The sequence below is a fragment of the Octopus bimaculoides genome, chromosome 3 (genome assembly GCF_046866305.1).
Source record: "Octopus bimaculoides isolate indiv1 chromosome 3, ASM4686630v1, whole genome shotgun sequence".
NCBI lineage: Eukaryota > Metazoa > Mollusca > Cephalopoda > Octopoda > Octopodidae > Octopus > Octopus bimaculoides.
This window is the reverse complement of record NC_142930.1, coordinates 34,153,873-34,169,669: the sequence shown is the minus strand read 5'-3', so window position 1 is coordinate 34,169,669 and position 15,797 is coordinate 34,153,873. Positions and strand designations below refer to the sequence as shown.

Here is a 15,797-nt window from a genome sequence, read left to right as displayed (position 1 = left end):
CGCTTGTGTGTGTAGTTGTATACATCTGAATATTTCGATCTTCATATTATTTCTAGGACAAGTAACGAACTCTATTCTTTATCATGTGTGTAGCATATTTGAAATCAACACTGTAAGCTAGTGAAACAGAACTATGCATTTGCTATACGATCCTCCCTCTGTTATTTACAGAAACAATGCACATATTTACCGTTAGGTAGACTGGACCATTTAAGACTTAACTGCCTGGCCTATAGACATACGTTAGGATATAACCAACCGGATATTTGCTTAATGATCTACACCTTGCTGAGTAAAATCATAGGTAGAAAATGTGCTTGAGGCTTTATAGCTATCATTTATCAACCAGTTGTGACATATTGTGATTGGCTTAGATATAGCGTAATATGCGTTTTAAATATTCTTTTCATATATAAATTTTCTTGCGTTGAAATATGTATTTTGCTGAAGTTGTAACTGTCAAATTAATAATTAGCAAATATATGCACAGTTAATTGCTTTCTTTCTTTTCTTTTCTTTTTTTTTTTTTTGCTATCAGCAGTTATTTCCCTGATGAATAAATTTTATTTCATCAAGAAAATAATTAATTAACAATGCATATGTTTATTGATTAGCAAACTGACAAACATGACTCCACCAAAATACGATTTTGTATTTTAAAGTTGTTAAAATAATTTTTTTAACCAATAAATTTCACTAAATTTGAAATTTAACAGTCTTAGATAGAAATGCGATCATAAATTGATAGGTTTAAGGCCGGTGGCCAACTTTTATAAAATTTACCAGGGAAAATATAGTCACAAATGTTTATATGTGATCAAATAACTAAAACTGTAAATCTAGAGAAAATTCTGTCGTTTCATGTCAATTTAGTTCCTCGAGTTGTCTAGTTCACTAGTCGTTATTGGTATAAACGTTATGTTCTTCTCTCAACAACACCAGATACTACTTCATAATAATGTAACAATACCATGTTGCAGCTACAAACATGCTCCGGGGAAAACTATATCGAACATTTCTTTATATTTCAGCATGGGATTGTGCACTACTCATTAAATGAAGAAGAACGAGTCGGGTACGTTTATGTTTTATCATCATCGTCGTTATTGTCATCATCATCATCATCATCATCATCATCGATCAATGAAGGTGCCTCTATGCGGTCGAACAAGCCGCCAGAAATAGCAGCAAATTTGCCTCTAGTCACACCGCTTCTGTCTTAAAACCATGAGGAAACATTGAGTAATGCAGTTCTAGATAAAATGTGTCTCAAATAAAAACGGAGTGGTCACGGATAAAATGCCATTTTTATAGGTTCAGTGAAGATGATGAGGCTGTTTTCATGTCCTTCCCGGGCCCTTGAAGACCTAAGAACGACACGGTTAACTTTACTCGTGAACAACTGGAAGTGAGCAGCTTCAAGGAAAACATGTGCAAATCGAATATTTCATAACAATTTCCGTCATCATTATTCTCATCATCATCATCATCAACATCGTCACCATCATCGTCGTCGTCGTTATCATCATCATCATCATCATCTACAACAACAACATCATCATCTTTGTCATTATCATCATCATTATTCACCAGTTCAATAATGTGCCTTACTTCCACCATGTCAGTCACTCCCTGAACCACCGGTTCTTCATGTGAGCGCGTGTTCTGCTGTTTCTTTCAGAGACCTCCTGAAAGTCTTCATTGTGTGTGCGTGTGTGTAAGTGTGTGTAAGTGTGTGTGTGTGTGTGTGTGTGTGTGTGTGTGTGTGTGTGTGTGTGTGTGTGTGTGTGTGTGTGTGTGTGTATGTGTGTGTGTGTGTGTGTGTGTGTGTGTGTGTGTGTGTGTGTGTGTGTGTGTGTGATGACTATCAGGATGTTTTTGAAAGGAATAGCAGAACGTATAAAAGAGATAAATGATTACCATCTACAAAATTATTATTTTTTTTAATGTACAAAACAGAAAATAAAGCAAAAAATTCAAAACATGCAGTGATACGAAGAAATATGAAAAAAATACGATTTCTTTTGTTCTTAAACAGAAATTCTATAAGCAATAACAAAAACAACACCAACTTAGATGAGAACAGAGATGGTTTCCCGCCTGCCAAAGTTCCACGACGAAATAACTTCCTTTACTGCATGACGTATCAAAAAGGTAATTTATTAAATACTATACTATAATGTCGTATAAAAAAAATAAAGGATTTTCTAAGGTTATTGCATTTTAATCCTCTGTTACTAGTAGCTACATATATCCGTCCTTCAATTCTCGTTATTTTTCTCTAAAACCATTATGCTCAAGCACAAACCAAAACATTGGGACCAATTTTGAAATCAAAATCGGGATCAGTCTCCTTCAGTATGCACAGTGCTTTAAATATCTAGTGAAAATTTTAAACCTTGCAAAAAATCTATCTTGACACTAAGTGATAGAGTACAATATAATAGATATAATCTACCAAAATTCAATAAAACGCCCCCGCTAGAACTGGAACAATGCTCCACCAAGCGCTTGTGCATGTATATTCACAAGCGAGAATGTTCACACGGTTTTGTACGAACTTATAAGCAGGCAAGTGGGGGTTTTTTTTTATACTTTACCTTTTGTACTGCTCTCCAAACCCTGAACTTTACATCCAAAATATGTTCTGAATGCTTAATTCACATGCTTTTGTAAGTACGTTGATTGTGTATGAATATGAGTGTGTGACTGGACATGCATACGTGCATAAATATAAGCATCTATGAGTGCATTTATATAAATGCACATACACATACATACACACACACATACACACATACATACATACATACATACATACATACGCACGCACACACACGCACACACACACACATACTCTTAAGTACACAACATGATTATGCAATTCCTTGGCATCTCACTTAAGCACGTACCCATTCCATCTCGGGATTCTACCTACCTGTATGTATATATATATATATATATATATATATATATATATATATATATATATATATATATATATATATATATATATATATATATATATAAACCAGTGGTCTACCGTTGAGTTAAATGTGTTTAAGAGATAAAATTTGAAAAGTTGCATTCCCTCGCTTTCGGTAAATATGTTACTTATTTTTGGTAGTTTTTTTTACTTATTTAGTCCCTCAATAGCGTGAGGTATTAATACACAGTTAATGCCCTTTATATATATATATATATATATATATATATATATATATATATATATATATATATATATATATATGTAATCTTCATATCTTTATATATTATATAATGTGAAACTTAATTTAATTTTAATTTTTGATAAATTGAATTTAATTGGGTTTTATCTGTAAATTGGGATTTTTATCCCTAATATTATTATTATTATTATTATTATATGTGTGTGTGTGTGTGTGTGTGTGTGTGTGTGTGTGTGTAAGCGCAGGAGTGGCTGTGTGGTAAGTAGCTTGCTTACCAACGACATGGTACCTGGTTCAGTCACTGCGTGGTACTTTGGGCAAGTGTCTTCTACTATAGCCTCGGGCCGACTAAAGCCTTGTGAGTGGATTTGGTAGACGGAAACTGAAAGAAGACCGTCGTATATATATATATATATATATATATATATATATATATATATATATATATATATATATATATATATATATATATATATATATATATATATATATATATATATATATCCTTGGCCTGATTCAGAGTAGCCGGTGGTATGCATCTCACCTGGGTTTTACCACTCTGAGGTTCCACTTGCTGTGAAACATATGTATCCCGGATTTCCTATACTCCATTCTGTAACTCATATAAATATGTATGTATGTATGTATGTATGTATGTATGTATGCTACGTATGCAGGTATTGCTGACTAACGGAGTTTTGTCGAAGAACCGTTGTTTCGTGTAGAACGGATCCGGCTATTAATAGCGTCTATAGTTTTCCTGTCTATCTGTGACAAGAAACGGTGAGGAGTTTTCCTCTCTCTTTGTCACTGCCATTGCGAAAGGGGTTGGATGGTGGATGTGACTGAAAGCATTGAAGAGAGAGGCATTTCCGCCTTCAACCACGCTCTTGTCGATTTTTCAATCGGAGAGGAAGGTGCTTCTTCCAAGTAAATTAGCCGTAGAAAGGATGAGAATGGTAATTATGATCCTAGTGAACGGTATTGTAGGACGGAGAATCTCATCCAGGTGAGAGCATTACTCTTAGTAGTCAGAATAGTCCAGAGTTTGTACGTTCCTTTGATCGACTCTAGATTACAGTCACCATCTGGAGGATATTACAAAAAAATGTAATTTGTGTTTACTTCCATTTGCATTTTCTTTTTCTCACGGAATTCTCCGTGTTATTTATTCATTTATTTCTAGTCTATCTATGATGTACCATCCTCATCCGGTGCCCTTAAGACAACTAATTCTCTTCTTTCTTTTTTTAAAGTTATGTTATACGTTCGAGAACAGACGGAAAGTACATTTACAGCGTTACTTCTTAGGACTCCCACAGTTGAAGGGCTATTAAGAGCAGTAAGTATATTATTATTATTATTATTATTATTATTATTATTATCATCATCATCATCATCATCATCATCACCACCACCATCATCATCATCATCATCATCATCATCATCGTTATTATTATTATTATTATTATTATTATTATTATTATTATTATTATCATCATCATCATCATCATCATCATTATTATTATTATTATTTTATGTTTGACTTTTTTTTTTGCATTTGTACAAGTTGGATCCAAGTCTCACCCAGAGACCTCAAGAGACAACAAGTTAGAAGTTCATGTAGGTGTTATGCCTAGGGTACCATATATTTGGATTTGTACAGTTTTGTTCAAGTGAATGTTTAAGAAACCATAAGAAAATTATGTTTGCTTTAAAATTTGAGATCACATAGACAGTATTTTACGTAGGATATGGGCAGTTCCCATGAGCACTATCTTTTGGACTTCAGCCATTTTGGGGTTTCCTGGTATCTGAGCTAGGTAGTAATCAGCCCGTTTCGCTGTCATTCCCAGGGCACCTATGACAATAGGTATTGTTTTCGTCTTCAGATTCCACATTTTGCTAATTTCTATTTCAAGATCTTTATATTTGCTCAGTTTTTGGTAGGTCTTGACAGATACGTTTATATCAATTGGGACAGTCATATCAATGAGGAGGCATGATTTTTGTCTGAAGTCTTTCAGTATGATGTCTGGCCTATTTGCGTCTATCTTTCTGTCAGTTTGAATGGTGAAGTTCCAGAGGAGTGCAATGTGATCATTTTCAAGTACTGGGGGTGGTTTGTGTTCCCACCAGTTTTTATCATGGGGCAAGTCCAGGTTTTTGCATATTACCCAGTGAATATATTGTGCAGCTCTATCATGCCTGTTGAGATACTCTGTAGGCGCAAGCAGACTGCACATGGAGACAACATGATCGATGGTCTCATTTTGTTGTTGGCATATACGACATAATGGGGAGCTGCCGTTCTTTAATATGTTGGCCTGGTAGTTCTTTGTAGGTAGGCATTGATCTTGGGCTGCTATGATAAACCCCTCTGTTTCTGATTTCAATCCAGAGGCCATTAACCATTGGTGGGTAAGGGCTTTGTCAATATCTGCATTATTCGCTCTCTTTGGGTATTTGCCATTGAGAGGTTTTCCATGCCATTTTTCAGTCATAATAGCTAAGGCAGCAATTTTAGCACGGGTTTTCAAGCGCTTAGCTTTTTCTGTAGGTGTTTCTAGTTCGTCTAATTCTTGAATTTGTTGCAATTGGAATTCACTTAGATATTCCTTTGCCTGTTTTGTTACTGAGTAAGATGCTTTCTTGCTTTCATATTTTAAGACAAGTTTTAGCATCCAGTCCTCAGAGTTTTTCATATAGGTGTCTAGGCCAATTGTGGCTACCTTCATTGATAATGCCAGCTGTAGTAGTCCTCGACCTCCCTCTTTTCTTGGCAGATAAAGACGTTCTATATCTGCCTTAGGGTGGTGCATTCTATGCATTGTCAACAGTTTTCGTATTTTTCTGTCAACATTACATATTTCAGTAATTGACCAGTTAACGATGTTGAAACTGTAAGTCACGACTGGTATGGCTAGAGCATTGATCGCTTCGATCCTGTTTCTCGCGTTCAGCTCTGTCTTCAGTATTGCTCTCACCCTGCGATAACATTCTCTTCTGATCCTTTCCCTCATCACTGAGTGCTTGATATTGTCCCCTTCAATTACCCCTAGGTATTTGTAGCTCTCCGCTGGTTCTAACTCTTTTATGACATTTTGCTGGTCAAGGTTCACATTAGATGTATTTGTCATTTTTCCTTTGATAAAGATAGCTTTTGCACATTTATCAAGGCCAAATTGCATCCTGATGTCATCACTGAATTGTTTAACAATCGCTAGTAGGCCTTTGAGTTGTTGGTCATTTTTTGCAAAGAGCTTTAAATCATCCATGTAAATGAGATGATTTATATTTTTATCAAATATTTTATAACCATACTGTGCATCATTGAGCAATTTTGAGAGCGGTATTAGGGCTAGACAGAAGAGGAGTGGTGATAGTGAGTCACCCTGGAAAATGCCACATGAAATTCTTACATCTCCAGCATTTAGAGATTCATTGTCATTGTTCAACATCAGTGTGGTTCTCCATGATCTCATACTTACAGATAAAAAGTTTCGCAGAGTAGGAGCTATTTTATACATTTCCAGACATTTCCTAATCCAGCTATGTGGTAGGCTATCAAAGGCCTTTTTATAGTCTATCCAGGCTATTGACAAGTTTTTGTGTCGCTTGTGACAATCTTCTAAGATCATCTTATTGATGAGTAGCTGATCTTTACAACCATAAGATCCACGTTTACATCCCTTTTGCTCATTAGGGAATATGCTACTTTCTATTAAAAAACTATAGGTGTACTCGGTTAGGACAGATGTTAGCGTCTTATACATTGTTGTTAAGCAGGTTATGGGGCGATAATTTTTTGGTTCGTTTGTTTCCTCATTTTTTGGAAGCAGGAATGTTAAACCATTAACTAGCCAAGAGGGCATCAAACTAGGATTTTGCAAAACATCGTTGTAAAGTTTTGTTAGCAGTTCATGGCTTTCTGGGAAGGCATTCAACCAGAAGTTAGGAATTTTATCCTTTCCTGGAGACTTCCATTTGCTTGACCTCCTGAGAGCAGATCTTATATCTTCTACCCTGACCCCCTCCCACTTTTGCTCCTCTAAGGAGTCTAGGTCTGTAGCTATTCTATCAATCCAAGGGGCCTTTTCATTGTGTGTTTTATCTTCTGCCCAGATTTTATTCCAAAATTCTTGCACTTCTTCTTTTGATGGGACAGACTTTATTGTTACTGGTGTTTTCCCTATCTTCCTGTAGAAATTTTTGGGGTTATTTTTGAACATGTTATTATCTCGGAAGAATTTAACACGCTTTTCATACCTTGCTATGCGGGCAGCTTTAGCACATACCTTTTGCTTGATGGTTTCTATGGTGGCATCAATGTCAACTATGGTTTTCATGTTATATTTTTTCTTTAGTTTTTGGGTCTTTGTAGGTTTGATACTCTTGTCAAATTTAAGGTTTTTCAAACATTCTATGTCAGATCTAAGCAGCTTAATTTGGTGTTGAATGCGTTCTTGCCAAGAAGGCTTTTTGTGGGAGTGTTGTCTTTTTCTAATCTTTTCACCACATAGAATCGTTGAGATTCTTGCGGATGCATAGTACAGGTGGTTGAGATCTGTAATATCAACATCATTAGCTGAAATTATATCCTTAAGTGCAAGGCGGATTTTACCAATTATTTTCAGGTTTTGGTTAGAATTGCGAATTTTGGGGAGAGTGTCGCGTTCATTCATACTAGTTTCTTTAATTTTCAGCCATTATTATTATTATTATTATTAATATTATTATTATTATTATTATTATTATTATTATTATTATTATCATCATCATCATCATCATCATCATCATCATCATCATTATTATTATTATTATTATTATTATTATTATTATTATCATTATTATCCTCTTCTTTCAATTTTGTTTCCATTTCTTGCCGAGTGTCTTCTCAACACCTAAGGCAAAGAAACTCACTGTATGCATTGGTAGGCCATTAAATTAAACACTCCAGATTGTTAATTTACGAAGTCATGTGATAGTAAAAAGAGGAAGAAAGAAAGAAAGAATGAAAGACAGACAAAAGGATAACATTAGAAATAAAAAAAATTTAATTATAAAAAAAAAAAAAAAAAAAATAAATACAAGGAATTTAGTTCCGTACCGCACCTAATCCCTTATTATTATTATTATTATTATTTTTATTATTATTATTATCATTATTATTATTATTATTATTATTATTATTATTATTATTATTATTATTATTATTTAAGACATCGCACAGTATTCAATATCGTGATGTTGATTGAAGATATTGTATCTACAGGGGGTTTGTACTGTCTGTCAAGTTACAACAAGGACCTCAGACAGACAGTACTTTACGCAATATGCTTGCAGTTCCAAGTAATGCCGATTTTTGCAATACACCTTGGTTGTAGGGTATTTCTAAAGTTTCCAGATGTCTTTTTTTTAGGTTGGGTGGTATTGAACCCAATGCTCTGATGACAACAGGGACAACCTTTATGTTTGACTCTCGTAGCTGCCACATCTAAGCGATTTCAATTCTCAGGTTTCCAATAATAATAATAATAATAATAATAATAATAATAATAATAATAATAATAATAACAATATTAACATTATCATTATTATGTGTTAAAAACTAACAGCTTATTTTGCTGGGTATGATGGAACGTGTCAGCTGTCCACAGCCAGCAAACTAAAGTAACACTTGTTTACAATTCATGCTTCAAGAACCCTGCGAAAAATTCTTCCAGTTCCAAGCAATGCTGATTTTTGTAAGTGTTCAACTGTCACACTTGCCCCAATCTTTTTTAGTCATGTTGGTAGTTGAGTGCTGATACTTCCAAGTGACCCAATTACTATTGGTATCACATCTACTATCCTCGTTGACCATAACCTTCGAGTCTCCCACTTCAAATCGTCATAGTTGTTCAGTTTTACTTCTTTCAATTGATCCTGTTGAAAGAAAGATGTTGATTATCATGCAAATTCTTTCTTTTTTATTCACCACAACAATGTCCGGTTTCCGATGTCTGGTCAGGTGATCGTGCTGGATCATTGTATCCCACAGGATTTTGCAATTCTTATTCTCGGTGATTCCTTCTGGGGTTTTCTCATACCACATCTTTGCTCTTTGTAAGCCATGATTTTCACAGAGCTCCCAATGGATCATTCTTGCCACATTGTCATGGCGTCTTTTATATTTGCGTTGTGCCAATTTCGAGCACTCGCAAATGATGTGTCATATCATTTCACCCTACTCACCACACATTCTGCATTTGTCACTCTCGGTAGTGTTGTCTATTCTGCACTTCACATAGTTGGTCCTTAACACTTGTTCTTGAGCTGCGCATATGAGTGAGTTTGTCTCTAACTTCGGTCACTCCTCATCCATTACCATCGGTCTTCTGTATATGTCTTCGCGTTCACAAACCGACTGTATATATTTTTTCTTCCATGCTTTTTTTGTGTTCGTTTCTTGTTTAATTTTTTCTAATATTAATACCATTCTGTAATGAAAATTGCATTATAATTACTATCATTAAAATTATTATTATCATTATTATTATTATCATTATTATCATTATCATTATCATTATTATTCATGGTGTGCACAAATGTTTTGTATTCAGAATCAATATCCTTGACACTGGATCACAAACAATTTCCTTACACATCGAGGTGCTTTCTTACAATCCTTGCTATTCTCAATAGAGCAGATTTCTGCATTAATGCAACTCACGTAGTTACACTAATCTCAATAAGGAAATTGCTAAGTCTGGTGGTGGCGGTACCAAGGGCACCTCTAATAACTGGGAGTATTTTTGTAGAAACACTCCCTAGTCTTCGTATTTCCCAAGCCAAATCCTGGTATTTTCCTATTTTCTCGTGTTCTTTAACCTACTATATTCATGTTCGCAGTTACAGCCACAGCTACGATAATGCATTCTCCCCCACCCCTTTGTCAGAATGATATCATTGTGGTTGTCGTCGTCGTCGTCGTCATTGTTGTTGTTGTTGCTGCTGCTGCTGCTACTGCTGCTGCTACTGCTGCTGCTACTGCTGCTGCTGCTCATGCTTCTGCTGCCGCTGCTGCTGCTGCTGTTGTTGTTCTCAAATCAACTTTACTAAAGGCATGCTTGGGTCATGTGTAGCGTCAAGCAATGAAGCAGACTAGGTCTATAAACACAAAAATCCCTCTGGCCGACTTCCACTTTTCATTTAGAAGCTTCTACCAGAGACTATGGTAGAAGACACTACATAAACTGCGACTAAGCCTGAAACTAATTTGTTGCGAACCGAATATCTTAATTTTACAACCATGCTCTGCTATGTTCAAGTTTATCCATAAGACTGTGTGACAATCATATTTCTTTTCAAAGCATTAGTGTGTAAGGCAAAAGAATTGACTTCAACCAATTCATTAACTAGGGTCATCAAAGGAGAACTCACCTACAGTTCTCAGTGTATTATCCAAACTAAATTATCAACCGTAGAATACAGCACATTTCTAAAGTCTTCTGCTGCATTAGTCTACCATGAAGTACACTAAAATATCACTTCATTTATTTTCACAGGTGGAAGAAAAATATGAAATTCCAGCTTCAAAGGTTAAAAATACATACAAAAGATCTAAAAAGGGGTGAGTGTTTGTTGCAGTTGTTGCTGTTATTAAAATTGATGTTATTGTCATTGTTGTTGTTATTTTTGCTGCCATTTGCTACTGGTCTGATCGAGATGACCCATGCCATACGTGGCCATCACATTGCTTTTTCCCTTCAAGGTAACTAAGAGTATACTGACCAGCATACAACTACTTTTTAGAAAACATAGTAGGAGTTAAGGGAGATTCAGCTGCTATTTTTAACAGATCGAAAGACCGTACAGAGATTCGTTAACTAAAAAACAGGATAAGTTATGTTTAATGGCTGATTAATGTGGACAGATTGTAGCTAGCTGAGGTGAACGATATTTAGCATAATATTGAATGCTGTCTGAGAGCAGAACACCAATCACTGTTGTAGGTTTATATATATATATATTCGCACAATCTTCAATATAGATTGTCCCTTCAGAACGAATAAGGAACAGTTTGCATAGTATATATCAATGCTGCGTTTCTGGTTACTTTCAATTCCGACAAAAAGTTTCCTTCTCCATAGCATTTTAGATGTTTCGTAGGTAAATATATACTGGAGTATCTTGAATATATATTGAAGGAATAATTAGTTCTGTTGACTGACACAGATACTGGGACCTAACTCTAGCTAACTCGATCAAACCCATGTAATGTTTTGATCTCGTCACTGTATACTAACGAAACATTCGTCCGCTGCACAGTACCTTCGTCGCTTCAGCTAATCGAATGTATCATCGTATGACAACCAGTAATGGACTGATCGATCTCCAATCAAAAGAGCTAGAATACCTTCAACAAAAGATACAGTGAACGGCTAAAGTTTTCAGATATCACATCCACGACTATCAAATGAATATACCACATACAAACTTTTATATACTATACAAATACACCCGCCCACCCGCTCGCACGCACACACACACACACACACACACACACACACACACACACACACACACACACACACACACACACACACACGCCTGCGTGTTTGCTCAGTTTTACGTACATATACAGAGTAAGAAATACAAAGACACTGATAAAGAACTATGCGCATGTGTGTATGAATGTTTGTGTAGACATATACACATACATACACACACATGCATACATATACATACATATATATACATACACACATACATACATACATACATACATACATACATACATACATACATACATACAGTCTACTGGTATTGAAATGCAAATGATTACGCAGCCAACCATGAACCTGGGTAAATAAAACGAATAAAGAAATTACTGACTGACTCTGTGTGTGTGTGTGTGTGTGTGTGTGTGTGTGTGTGTGTGTGTGTGTGTGTTGCGCGTGCGCGCGTGTCTGAAATTCTGATAAGGAAGGGTAAAAAAGGACCGTGAATAATAGATAGATAGATAGATAGATAGATAGATAGATAGATAGGTCTCATATACTTACTGTTGAATGCATTTTGTTAAATAAATCATACATAGACACATTCATAAATACAATCATGTACGTACACGCGCGCAAACAGACATGCATATGTGTGTGTGTGTGTGTGTGTGTGTGTGTGTGTGTGTGTGTGTGTGTGTGTGTGTGTGTGTGTGTGTGTGTGTGTGTGTGTGTGTGTGTGTGTGTGTGTGTGTACATATGGCATTTGACACCCCATCCATGCGGTATCTAACATCCACCTAACCATATAAATGCAGTAGATCCCTCTCTGTCACACAGTCTTGAATAAAGAGTTGACTGTCAACTTCTTGTGTGCGTGTGTGTATGCGTGTGCGTGTGTGTGTGTGTATGTGTATGTGTTTGTGCGTGTAGGCCTATGCAGGCTTATCAAATTTAGGTAGACTAATGTCCTTTATAGACTATTTAAGCCGCTGAAAGTCGACACTTGCAGGAACAACATGATCAAGATGGGGAAGATTCCAGAGAGATGGTATTATGGGAAGGAGAAACTGGATGTAGTGGTTTGTGCATAGTTTGTGCGGTGCTGGGCCCAACAAAATTGATGAGAGAAGATATGAGTGGGTTGAGAGTGTATGAGTAAAGATGTACAAGACTAACCAACTCCGTGAAAGAGAGGCTGTTATAGTAACGGTAGAAAAAGTACAAAGAGGAGACAGAATTAATGTGGGTCAGAGACATGTCACTGAGTGGTTTTATGCTAATAAAACCAGCGGCTTTCTCTAGATATAATCTTGAATATTTGTGTGGGTAGCAACAGTACTGTCCTAAATGTGGGAGCAATGATCCTTTGTGGCTTTCTCTTGAGCTTGGTAGATAAATTCATAGGGTACTGAATTTTTTTCTAGCACTGAAGGGATGGGTCAGTTTTTAATAATCTGATCCTAGTTATGCTAGAGGTAGTCTTTCGCTAGGAAAACGTTTGTGAGGCCTAACATTTTGAGCAATTGTGACGGCTATTGTTAATCATTTTTAAAGAGGATATATATATATATATATATATATATATATATATATATATGAGATTCAGCTGAATTAGATACACAAGTTGAAGCACCAAGTCAGTCTGGTATTATCCGTACAGTTCGAAGTAAGGTGAATAAAATCAAAATAAGCAACAGGATATCATACGACAGAGTATCAAGACAGATTAATTTTTAACCATTGAAGAACATACAAGACTGTTATATTCACTTTTCGTTTGATTTTCAGTCGACGTTGAAGGATTGAAGGATCAAAAATATTTCAGCCTACTTCTGCGATGTAGTCACAGTGTAATTATGTGTATGTGTGTATGTATGTATATCCATAGATGAATGGATATATATATATATATATATATATATATATATATATATATATAAGTATGTTAGTAGGTATGTAGGTAGGTAGGTGTAAGGGAGTATTCTGGGAGAATCTTTATGCGATTGACCTTTAGCACGCACGATCGAGTTAGTATTCCTCCTATAGGATTGATAGAATTAGTAATAGTAATCCATGCAATGATATACACGAACACGGCTTCCTATGTAAAAGTTTCCAAAGTCTATTTCGGAATCAAATGCCCAACCAGGAATATGTGTGGGCACGTCTTTTGACGGAAATCAACGTTTTCTTAATTCAATCACTGTAACATTGTACATTACAAGCTACAAATTCATAAAAAAAAAAGTATTTATCTTCACTGAGATCAAAATTTATTGCAAATTTTAAATTTTAATGAGCATAAAATTTACATAAAATACTAATTCTAGATAACCAATGACGTTGATACAATTTTTCATGCCAATACGTGTTTATATAGTTTGCTTATGTCAGTTACTTGCTCAGTGCATTTGTGCATTTAACGCTTCAATGTTCACAAAGTTTATTGGTACATGTTTTGTTTGAAATATTTCAACTGTTGAGGCTGGTTGACTGGCTGCCTGGCTGCCGGGCTGCCTGACCGATTGCTTGACTGTCTGGCTGTCTGATTGTCTGGCTATCTGGCTGATATCTGTTATTTACCTAAAGATTGATGTTTTGTGTCTTTGTCGGTATTACTGCTTCATGTCTCTATAAAGTTTTCTTAGCTGTTAATGTCATATCTCACTAAGATGTAAATTGGAAATGTTTAGGTACATGCCTTTACTGTAGCAATTGTTGTTAGCAGAGGAAGTACCGTACAATTCACTAGTCTTTCTTTCAATGTTGATTTGATTTCTTCTCACGGATCTGAAACAGATAACAAAAAACTTCATTAACGGCTAGACATGACCATACCCATTTGTAAAAGTGTCCCATGGTAAAATACAGTACCCTTGCTGTAAACTCGAGGTTATTATATCTTTAACCAGTGTTTCCTCAGTTTCCAATGCTGACTGCCAATTTTCTACGAGCCAATAGAAAGAACAAACTACTCCAGTTTATACGTTTTACCCCTTCTATAGATTACACTTAATCTCATTATGATTTACTTAACATTTTGTTATATCTCAACATTTTGTTCAAGTATTCGTTGAATATGAATTCATTTGCTTTGCTTTTTATGTATTCTCGTTCAATCTAAAGTTTATTAGATTATTCATTTAATAAACTTTATACTTCGCACCAGTTTCAACTTCAACTTATATTTTCGTTTATTCTCTTTCTTTTTATATAGAGTTCTCATTAAAATGGATAACAATATTATTCAGCATTATGCTCATGAAACGACGTTCATCATTGAAAAATGCCGGACAGCAGACGATAAAGGATATGAAATTATACTCACAGAAATTGATCCGTGAAACATGCTTGCGATTATCTCTCCGTCCTTCATTACATTCCAAATAGATTTTTTTAATATGTAAGAAAATAGAGAGGAAAGAAAAATATAAGAAAAACAGAAACAGAGAAAAATTAAGAACATCACTTTTATTTGTTTCTCTGATGCTCTTTTAGTTTGAAGTAATTCTCTTATCAGTGTCTTTTCTTATCATATTTTCTTTGTTGCTCTGTCGAACCCACCAATTACTTAGATGTAACGAGTTTTTAAAAAAAACGCATCAATTCATCGCCACCAATAATAATAGGAAGAAGAAGAAGAAGAAGAAGAAGAAGAAGAAGAAGAAGAAGAAGAAGAAGAAGAAGAAGAAGAAGAAGAAGAAGAAGAAGAAGAAGAAGAAGAAGAAGAAGAAGAAGAAGAAGAAGAAGAAGAAGAAGAAGAAGAAGAAGACCTTAAATGACATCAGTAATAGGGATTATACATAATACTAATGATAAATAGTGCATTATGTACAATGACAGGAACACAACCATAAGCACTATAACAGGGCTCAGCATTACTCAGCATTCGAAATTCACAACTTAACATTAAAAAAAACTCAGCAAATATTCTACAAACAACTTACACAACACACAAATAAACATAGTGCGATGAAAACCAACAAAAGACCATAATACAAACAATAATCCTGCAACAAACTACAATTCAAAAAATAAAATAAAACATTGCTGTGTATACAAGAGAAATACAGTAGTGAACTCTGGTGTCAAATTAAAGATATTGACTGAAAAAACAGAG

The 15,797-nt window shown here is 35.2% G+C and overlaps 1 protein-coding gene across 16 annotated transcripts in view; it reads left to right on the top strand.

Moving 5' to 3' along the window:
* The window catches only part of LOC106870925 (uncharacterized), a 402,450-nt gene extending 387,144 nt beyond the window's left edge, over window positions 1–15,306 (top strand). For all 16 annotated transcript variants that reach the window (XM_089348799.1, XM_089348798.1, XM_089348797.1 and 13 more), the window contains 5 exons: window positions 1,032–1,075; window positions 2,039–2,154; window positions 4,445–4,530; window positions 10,739–10,803; window positions 14,895–15,306. In XM_089348799.1, the coding sequence (XP_089204925.1) occupies window positions 1,032–1,075; window positions 2,039–2,154; window positions 4,445–4,530; window positions 10,739–10,803; window positions 14,895–15,021 (438 nt within the window). In that variant the 3' untranslated portion in view covers window positions 15,022–15,306. The remainder of the gene's footprint in view (window positions 1–1,031; window positions 1,076–2,038; window positions 2,155–4,444; window positions 4,531–10,738; window positions 10,804–14,894) is intronic.
* Window positions 15,307–15,797: the final 491 nt, after the last annotated feature.